At 39.7% G+C, this 10,477-nt stretch overlaps 1 protein-coding gene across 2 annotated transcripts; it reads left to right on the forward strand.

The window, feature by feature from the left end:
• Positions 1 to 3,507: 3,507 nt before the first annotated feature.
• Positions 3,508 to 10,129, forward strand: LOC147449133 (laccase-4-like). 2 transcript variants are annotated; one of them, XM_086521697.1, is made up of 7 exons: positions 3,508 to 4,327; positions 4,971 to 5,122; positions 5,581 to 5,828; positions 6,133 to 6,261; positions 7,188 to 7,777; positions 8,422 to 8,827; positions 9,883 to 10,129. In XM_086521697.1, the coding sequence occupies exons 1-7, from the start codon at positions 4,202 to 4,204 to the stop codon at positions 10,032 to 10,034; spliced, it is 1,803 nt and encodes a 600-aa protein (XP_086377823.1). In that variant the 5' UTR covers positions 3,508 to 4,201; the 3' UTR covers positions 10,035 to 10,129. The 2 variants fall into 2 exon arrangements, with proteins under 2 accessions (XP_086377823.1, XP_086377824.1); XM_086521698.1 differs by lacking the exon at positions 3,508 to 4,327 and adding an exon at positions 4,479 to 4,666.
• Positions 10,130 to 10,477: the final 348 nt, after the last annotated feature.

Below are 10,477 nucleotides of genomic sequence, written 5' to 3' on the forward strand. Positions count from 1 at the left end.
TTGACTTTCATGATATTTATACAAGTGTACATTCTGCCATTAAACACTCACAAGAACTTTACACCAAGCATGCTAACAAGCACCGCAAGGCACACCAATTCAAAAAAGGTGATCATGTTTTACTTCGTATCGAAAAACAAAGGATTAAAAGTGTTGATACTAATGTCTTTGTTAAGCTTTCTCCTCGTTTTTATGGACCTTTTAAAATTTTTGTTGTCATTAATGATGTTTCTTTCCGTTTAAAACTACTTGCACATTGGCACATTCACAATGCCTTTCACATTAGTCTTTTACGCCCATTCTGAGGAACCCTACCTACACACCACATTTATGAAGACCCACGTTCACTTGTGGACCACGAAGAGCAACTCATCCCTGAAAAAATAATTGACCATGAGACCACCACTACACGCACTGGCATGATTTATAACCGTTACCTTTTGACCTTCAAGGGCCACCCTAGAGAGGATGTCAAATGGATGCCTGAAAAGTTTTTTCACAACTTTTCCGACCTTCTCCACACTTTCCATCACTCACGGTCCAGTTGATTTCTGTGTTGAGCAACTGAGGACAGTTGCTATCCTTGGTGGGAGGGATGTTACGAGACTAGGCGCGCACCCTCCTGTTGTAGTGGTTAGCTGCAATTGGGATAGCTGGTGTAATGATTAATTATGTGCTGTCTATTTATTTTACTAATCGAGTTGATGATGATTTCGTAGAGTGGAATGCGGGGAGTTGATGAAGAGGCGACGGCAATTACTCTTGGCCATTTGATATTTGCACAGTATCTTAGAACATCATTGCAATAAGCCACTATGGCTCTGTAAATAGTTGTAGTGGGAACTCCCCTTATGGGTCATGCAAGAACTAATGAGCTTCACTCATTTACAAAAGTGAAGTGGTTGTAAAAAGAGGGGCCTCAAATTTTGGCACCTGAAACTCAAAAATAATATATTAAATACCAACTCCATAAGAGAGGTGCCGTGGAGTTTGGTGCTAGATTTAGGCCTTTCTTTTGCAGATTCTCTTCTCTACTCTCTTATGCTATGGTTATTTGCTATGTACTCTCTAATTTAGTCTCCATCTCTTACACATCTCTTACAAGCATGTCTATGTAAATTCTATGTTTACTATGTGTATGAGTGTCATAGTCTAGGTGTGAGTGTGTGCGCTTGGAAATTGGAAGAAGAGGTGGACAGGTTGATAGTGACGCTTGGAAGCTTGTGTTGGATTGTTTAAGCGGTCGATCTCCCCCTCTTCTCCCAACAAAGCTTAAGGTAAGGCCCAAGGTAGTTGAAGCGGACTTCTTCTTTGATGTCCTTCAAAACGGTCACTCAAGCCCTTGCTTCAAAACTCAACACCGTCAGCACAACCCTCAGACGTCCAATGAGACCCCCTCATGCAAACATCGCCTTTCAAAACATCTTAAGTGCATAAGTGAAGTGTGAGTTTAGGAAATGAAAACATAATGAAGGTGAAGAGTCAAAAGACATATTTTTTCTTCTTTTTTTGCAATTGTGAGTTGAGAGATATTATATTAACTCAAAATAGAGTTGCCCTCAAGCACTAGAAGTGCCTTGGGGGGGTTAGAGTTCCAACATAGGCTTGTACACAAACACAAAGGAAAAAAAACCCAGTGATGAAGAACCTACCTTCTCAAGTGTTCTACACAACTCGATGCATGAGTCCATTCTTCATCCTTGTCCGTTGACCCTCTTATTGCTCCAACCCCATGGATGAGCTCAGTGCTCATGCATACGATATCATCAAAACGGGCCATAGCTAGTTGGTCTAGACTTCCAAACCTGTGCACACGATATCATCAAAACGGGCCATAGCCAGTTTGGCCTCAAAAACCCGAAGGTTTTTAGACTTCGAAACATGGTTCAAGTAGCAAAATCTAGTAATTTGGGTGCACACCAAGATGACCTGGTTTTGGAATCTACGCCCTCCTAAGATCAAGTCATCAGTAAAGAAGATGATCTTCTAAGTCCTCCATACCCATTTGCAAACCTTGGCGGCCAGCCCCTGTGAAGTAGGGTACTTGAAGAATAGATGAAGGGGTCTTCAGAGGCTGACCTACAACCAAAGCACGTGTCAGAATCGAGCCCTCTAGCACGCACCTTGATGCCAGAAGGCAAGGCTCCCTAGAGCATCTTCCATATGAATACCTTCATGTATGGCGAACATTTAGTCTCTCAAATGGTCTTAATACTCTGTTTCTAGCACTCGCTGCTAAAGCATTGGCGGCCTATCTCCATGATAACAGTTGCATACAAGATCATTGCTAAGGTGATTATAATGAGATTGGCTTTAACCTTGAACAAAATCATCACCCCCCACCAGCACGGATTCATTAAAGGATGATCGATTTATGACAACATCCTCGCTACCATGGTTGGCATTAAGTAAGTCAAAAGAAGTTTTAAGTGTATAAGTGAAGGGTGAGTTTAGGAAATGAAAAGATACATGAAGGTGGAAAGTCAAAAGACTTTTTGTGCCATGTAAAGAGAGGTGGTAGAATGCACATTGGTACATTTATGTTTCTCTTCTCCTTGATTTTTCCTTCAATATTTTCTTTCCTTTAGAGTGTATTTGCACAATGTAAGTAGCGAATATGTAGCTACGATTTCATTACAATTAAAAAAAACCATTAATTAATAAACTAACGAACTATTTTAGAGTGGAGCAAGTGCCTGTCCAATAAAGTGCCTATTCAATAAATTATTTAAAGGTGGTCATTGATCATGGGCAGGCCTCGTGATTTCATCACTTGTTTCAATAGTAAAAGGAAAATGAATTGTGAAAAGTAGCCTCGTGTAATCTTCCTTTATAAGGTATAAACTACTTAGAAAGTGCGTCTCATAATCCAAACCCTTTCGGTGAATGTAAAAAGTATTTGATTATGTTGTTTGTTGTAAGCCTTTCCTTTCGAGTACTATTTTGCACTAAGTCTATCATCATGTTTTGGTTAAAAGCTACATCCCATCAACCCTACCTAATACGAATTGGCTTAAATGGTCAAAATTAATGGAAATTCCTAAGCTCTCTCTCTCTCTCTCTCTCTCTCTCTCTCTCTCCGCCCCCGCATAGGAATCTAGTCGCTTCATAAGAAGACTCGCAGAGTAGCTACAAGCTAGCATTGTTATTTTTTTGCCCAAGCTAAGTTGTTTCCTCGATCTGTGGCAAAGACTTTACGATGTTACATGCAAGGACATGCATATGCAAGGTAAAAAAGTCCATCTTCAAGAAGATTAAAAAGGTAAAATTAGTTCTAACGAATAAATTCAAGCTTTTTGATGGGTGACTTTGCAAGTTTTGTTGGCCGCCGTTGCGAGTAAGAAAGGGTACATTGCTTGCCAATTGGTGGTCAAGAATTACGCTGCTTGCCAACTCTCAAAACTCATGTTGTCAATAAGTCAAGTACAAGTTGGCTTGGGCCATGTCAAAAACAATAGAAAAGCTTGAAACACATGTGCTACCATAGTTGCATAGGAAGTTGAATGGGGCAAAAGGTGAAGAAAGTCTTGATTGAGTTGTTTTGAACTTGTGCTAGGAGTAGAAACCTTTCAAAGAAGCCCACAGTTTCCCCTTACTACTAGAAGCCCACCTTTCCATATAAACATATGTCTTTCATGTGACTATCTCCATCTCCATTGTTTTCTCAAGCCCACCATCAACTTAAAAGGCTCTCCTCCATCTTCTTGTACCTATACTCTCTTTTTGGCTTATTTTTCACTTGTCTTTCTACAACCCAACCCAAACCCCAACCCCCTTTCCTTTTCTTCTTTTCTCTCAAACACAATTAGCTACTAAGAAACTTAATTAAGTTCCTATCTTTGCCATTGATTGAACTTCCACACTCGCCCAAAGCTTTTATTAGTTTAACCACCCAATATTTTTTTATTTTCTATCCTTTAATAGAGCTTTATCTCGATTGGTTTGGCTAGTATCTGCGAAGGTCTAACTTTCGTTAAGATAGTGACAATTAGGTCGTTTCGAAGGGCTATATTTGCTACACACTTTCATACACTGTACTTGCGACATTTGACACTCTTTGGAGTTTGATAACGCACTAAATTGCAAAGCCCTAACTTGCTACCACCCACCCTCCCTCCTCAACCAATTTGGTTTCATTTTCTCTTGATTAAGCAACTCTATCTATAATTTCCAATTTTTCGTTATATTTTTTTAAATCTATATGTTTTCCTCCAAATTTCTATCACTTCTCTTGGCGCTAGCACTTCTGCTGTTTGCAAACAGCTACGCGCTTGCGAACTCTGTCGAAAACGAAGACGGAACCATAACACATCACCTGCATTACAAGGTACCTCATTTTTACAGGGAGCGAGAAAGAATGCTTGTGCCTGTGTGTGGTTGAGAGAGAGAGAGAGAGAGAGAGAGAGAGAGAGAGAGAGAGAGAGAGAGGAGGAGGAGGAGGAGGAGGAGAAGTTAGCACGCTGGTGCATGAGAGAGAGAGAGAGAGAGAGAGAGAGAGAGAGAGAGAGAGAGAGAGAGAGAGAAGTGAGCACGCTGGTGCTGCTTGTGCGCATCTGCACTCACACAGACATTTTGTATGTGTTATATACAAAATGAGAGTTATACAAAGTATATGTTAGGAGATTCAAGAGGTTGGAAACCAAGAAGTAGTGCTGGTTTTGACTTGGTTTGTATCTATCTGTCGGGATTACTTATCTGAATCTGCATCTTTCCTCGTGGTGAAGGTGCCCTCTAGATGTTGAATTCATAGAAGGTTCTTTGTGTGTGTGTGTGTGTGTGTGTCTCTGAGAGAGAGAGAGAGAGAGAGAGAGAGAGAGAGAGAGAGAGAAGCTGAGTCCTTTGCATGTAATGTAGTGTTTTTCAATTGAGGATTGGGCAGCTAGTGACTCATTTGCTTACAAAGTAAAGATGCATAGCCATGTTATCAAAATCGAATTGGCCATAACTTTGTATATCACATGTGTGCGCAGATTTTGTATGCAAATGTAACAAGGCTCAACAAAACCAAGCAGCTTGTGTCAGTCAATGGACAATTTCCAGGCCCTAATGTTTATGTGCGGCAGAATGACAGAGTATACATCAAGGTCTCCAACCACATTCGGGAGGAGACTAGCATTCATTGGTTAGATAATCCATCTCGCTTACATCCTTATGTTTTCTTTAGCTTAATTTCACTAGCTAAGGTTTTGAATTGTTTGAGGGTTTTTCTGAAACTTTTCACTCTGCATTTCATCTCAAACAAGAGGAATATGATAGATTGTCCAATCTGTACACATACATGCTCCTGTACTTATGTGCATACATATTTTTAAGTATATAGACAGACAAGCATTACCTACATATTTGCATGTAAATAAGCCCACTAAAGTCGCCAATAGCCTTAGGGCGTTATAATCCGGAAAAGGGCATATTGCATATGCACCACAGAAGCAAAGACAGGACTAAGTATGTTGTGCACGAACTCATGAGGTGGAAATTTGTGTGCCCAACGTGTATGCCAGATGCAAAACAATAGCTGGGGATTGTTTTATATCTTTCTAAGGCCAGCAAGGACTGATTCTTATTGATCCTGATGTGCAGGCATGGCGTGAGGCAAATGTTTTCGGTGTGGGCAGATGGGCCCTCATACATCACACAGTGTCCTTTGTTGCCAAATGAGCATTACACGCACAACTTCACCATTGCTCGAGAGCAAGGCACCCTCTTCTGGCATGCACATTTTGCATGGCAAAGGGCCACTGTCTATGGTGCCTTTATCATTTTACCTCCCAAGGGCAAGCCTTACCCTTTTCCCATCCAGCCAAAAGCAGACTTTCCCGTCCTCCTAGGTAACCTGCTTCATTTACTTAGTTACTTTGTTCAGATAGTCCTATGTCTAGAATCTTTTAAACATTATTCATTGCAATTTGTGAGGTTTTGTGGATAGAGACTTACTATTTTGGTGTTTATACGAGCAAGTTGTTATTTTCTGTCAGAACTTAGGGCATAATCATTCATCAGTCAGTGATTAAAAGCAAAAGAAGTTTTTTTTCTGAAGGCTCAAACTTGGGGCTTAATCATTCATCAGTCTGTGATTGAAAGAGAAAGAAGTTTTTGTCTGAAGGCTCACTTGATAGTTATCTCCTTGTATAGGGGAATGGTGGAGTATGGATGTAGTGGATGTTGAGAAATATGGTTTGGCTGATGGTGGGGGCTACAACATATCTGATGCTCTTACCATTAATGGACAACCTGGCTTGCTTTACGAATGCTCGCAAGAAGGTAGTTGCTTTATGAATCAAGTGGGTTAATGAAGCAATATCTCATCATCTCATTACAATACAAAGGCTATCTTAATGGAAAACCAATTCAATCCGTGTTAGAACAGGTGTTCAGCATTAAGAATTTGTTAATATAGCGTAGTCCCCTTGCTTGTTTCGTTTAATTGAGGGTTGCACCACGGGTTAGTAAGCAACAATTCTTATGATTTTTTGAGCATGTCAATAGTAGTTCTCACTCTCTCTACATGGAATGATTTTGTTACTTAAGGTGAATAATAGAGGCCTATTTCTATGTCCATGAGTGAAATAAAATATTTATGTATTTAGGTTTGATGCTTTCTGTGGTGGGGTTACATGTCAACGAAAATCATGCAGACTTACTGTAATCTATTTCACCCAAAGAGTTTATGTTCTAATTTTAAGAGTTTCATCCCCGGTTGCTTCACGTCTTTTGGCATTTTTGTACGGCTAGTGTGTTCCGAGGCTGGCCACCCATGCATTGCATGTAGGATGCATGGCCGGACATTTCCAGTTTGGTCTGGCCTGGTCCAGATTTGGTATTCCCAAATTTTCCTGCTATTTACCCAGCCCTACTTCCCTATATAAGGGCCTAGGGTGGATAGTCATTCATCATGGTTTTGAGTTGCAGAGTTTGCTCACTCTGTCTAGTGTTTTCTCTCGTATTCTCTCTCTCTCTCTCTCACTCTTCCGCACTTGTGCACTCTCACACATAGTTGTGATGCTCCAAAGAACTGCAATCTTGTCTGCATATATAAATCCCATTTGTAAAATAATTTCCATGATTTCGAAGAGCCCATTTTAACAAGCTATTTTGAGAAAGGCTGATCCATTATACACCCATGAGAATTTCATTTTTCTGTTCTTCATGATTCTAAACCCATCATTTTAATTATTACGTGAATGCAGATGCAACCATCATGACAGTGAAGAAAGGAGAGACTTATCTTCTAAGAGTGATCAACGCAGCGGTCAACTTTCAAATGTTCTTTCAAATTGCCAAGCATAAGCTCACTGTGGTGGAGACCGACTGCTCCTTGTGCAAGCCATATACAACAGATGTGATAGTGTTAGCAGCAGGACAGACAGCAGATGTGCTTGTTACAGCCGATCAAGATGTGGACGGCTACGTAATGGCGAGCAGCGTGTATTCTCCGGCACGAGAAGACTATGTCCCATTCCCCACCACCATGACAAGTGGTCTTTTCATGTACGAAGGCGCACGCAACAAAACCCTTAAAGAGCTTGATTTTCCTTCCTTCCCAGCTGCTAATGACTCTACCTATGCTCTCAACTATGTGAGCAACTTAAGAAGCTTGCACACCAAAGACTACCCAGTGAAAGTCCCACAAAGTGTTGATCGAAGTTTTCTATTCACTGTTGGATACTCGATTGTGGAATGCCCCCTGGGCGATGTCTGCCATGGGCCTCTAGGCAAAAAGGTCGGAACAGCCGTGAACAATGTGACATTTCAAGCCCCCAGCATCTCCATTTTACAGGTATGCTTGATCATCCTCTCAAAGTTTAGGACAAAATGTAGGGGAATGATTGGGTCTCTGTTTTTTCTTTCTAGATAAGTCAATAAGCGCCCTTTAGCTTCTCCTCAGTGCCACACACACACACACACATATATATATGCGGTTGTCACTACCCTCCATATTACATGGGTTCAAGACCTAATTTAAAAACTCCATATTTATAGATTTTTCATGAATCCTTTCCTTTATCAATCTGTGTATGTCCGCTTTGGCTGGTACCCTTCTATATGTTGAAAATGTATCAAAAAATGGGACTAAAGAATCCCTTATGTTGAACTCACGTGTTATGTTTACATATTTGTGAGTGACCCCCCCGCCACTTCGAAAGAGAAAGGTTCCACATGAATGCTATTAGTTTGAAACGTCGCATGTGGATTGCATCTTGATACTTTTGGATTCAGTAGGGTTATCTATGTGGGTTTTTCTTTATTGATACATATTGACACACTTGATAGTGTTTTGCACTCAAACAGTTACTTAGATAGTCCATCTAAATAGTCCATTTTTGTCTGGATCCATGTAAAATCATTTCAATACATGCAGCAATTATCAATACACTTGATATGCTAACAACATTTTTTGTGCTCAATATATGATGGCTACAGGCTTATTATCAGAGAACGCACATCAACGGCTCTGCTATGCTGGGGGGATCATTAGAGCTAGCAAAGAGTGCTTATCAAGAGGACTTCCCAAGCATGCCATTGCTTCAGTACAACTACACGGGTGAAACGCCCGCAAATTTACATGCGATGGTAGGCACAAAAGTGAAGGTGGTGGATTTCAACAAGAATGTGCAGTTGGTACTTCAAAACACGAAGAATCTCTTTTTTGAGAGCCACCCATTTCATCTGCATGGCTACAACTTTTATGTAGTGGGGATGGGTGAAGGAACCTATGACTCTCAGAAGGATCCCCAGAATTTCAACCTTGAAGACCCACCAGCAATGAACACTGTTGCAGTCCCTGCTGGAGGTTGGGTTGCGATTAGATTCCTTACGGATAACCCAGGTACGATAGAATTGAAGATTTTTTATTTTGTGTGGTAAGCATAGGAGTTGTGAAAATAATTGTCAAAGAGGGGTTAAAAGGTTACCCAAACACAGAGAGCCGGTTTTCCTAATTATGCACAATTCCCTTTTATGCTTTTTCAAGTAGGAAATTTCACTACTTTCTTATATTTTTGGGGGATAGATTACCCAACACACAGAGAGCAGGTTTTCCTAATTTTACACAATTCCTTTTTATGCTTTCTTAATGAGAAATTCAAGTTACTATTGAGGATTTTACACTATTCTCATATTTTCGGTCAAATTTTTTCTTCTTGTATGCGTGTCGAACATTAGCTCATCTGTGTTGATCCTCACAAAACCTGCTTCTGTCTGCGCTCTCAAAAAACTTTTTCTTTTCAGGCCTGAGTTGTAATTTTTTCCTTTTTCAATCTTATTACTTCTGTTTCTCCAAAAACTTATTCTAAACGAATGAAAAGGACACACTTAAAACTCTCCGTCTTGAGGCCAAAATTTAAAGGATTTGCTGGCTCTTACAATAAACACTTATGGGTTTTCTTCCAGCCAAGCTTGGTATTTGACCGGGATTGCGCAATTTTAGCCAGTTTTAAGTACACTATAAGCTGTTTTTTTGCATATGTTGGGGAGTTTTGTCAAAAATGCTGTTCAGGAGTAAGAGAAGGCAAAATTTCCGCCTAAAATATGAAAAAATAGTGTGAGATTTTGAATAATAGCCTGAATTTCTTAAATTTTTTCTTTGAAAAAAGCATAAAAGGATTTGTGAGGTTTGGAAAATGATACAAATGCTACGTGTTGCTGAAAATTCTGGCTAGAAAATGGCATTTCTTAGTTCAATAGTGCAAGTCTTGTATGGGCAAGTTCGAGCCTCTAAATTTTATATTTGAGGTGAGAAAATCTGCAAAGTCTAGAGAAATTTAGTGTAAAAACCTTCAAATATAGTCAATTTACCGCTAAATTTATCCATATATAGATTTTCAGAGTTTTTTATAGTTAAAGTTTTATCTTTGATATCCTTCTATCGTTTCGGTTTTGCAGGGGTATGGCTAATGCATTGTCATTTTGAGATGCATGTCTCATGGGGCATGATGATGGTTTTTATTGTTAAAGAAGGAGATGGACCTAGAGAGAAGCTGCCTCCACCTCCCAAGGACTATCCTAAATGTGCTTCTTTGGATAAATCATCCTGATTTTTCAACAATTTAAGGGATTTTAAAAATAATTTGTATGTTGAAGAAAGCTCGACGGCCATTTTTAGCTATTATTCAAAAGAAGAATTACGGGATATTTTATAGTGATGACAAAATGTAAAATTTTTTCAAGAATAAAATAAGTCTGACCACATGAATTTGGGGAATGGAGCACCTCGCCCGATTAAAGATCTTTAAGTTATTTTCAGTGTAATGCAAGCATACTACATATTCTTGGATCAACAACTACTTCCCTTGACAAATAATTACTTATATACCACCATCAATATGAAATTTTGTAGAAAGCAAAGTCAAGAACTTGTCAGAAACTCACAAGGGGCCATTGTGTGCATCCACGCATAGGTTGTTAAAAATGAAAAATCGCATGGTGAACCTTACGGCCTACACCACAAAGGCTAGGAATGCATCACATAATCACACTC

Source organism: Adiantum capillus-veneris, chromosome 10 (genome assembly GCF_014529385.1).
Source record: "Adiantum capillus-veneris isolate H3 chromosome 10, ASM1452938v2, whole genome shotgun sequence".
NCBI lineage: Eukaryota > Viridiplantae > Streptophyta > Polypodiopsida > Polypodiales > Pteridaceae > Adiantum > Adiantum capillus-veneris.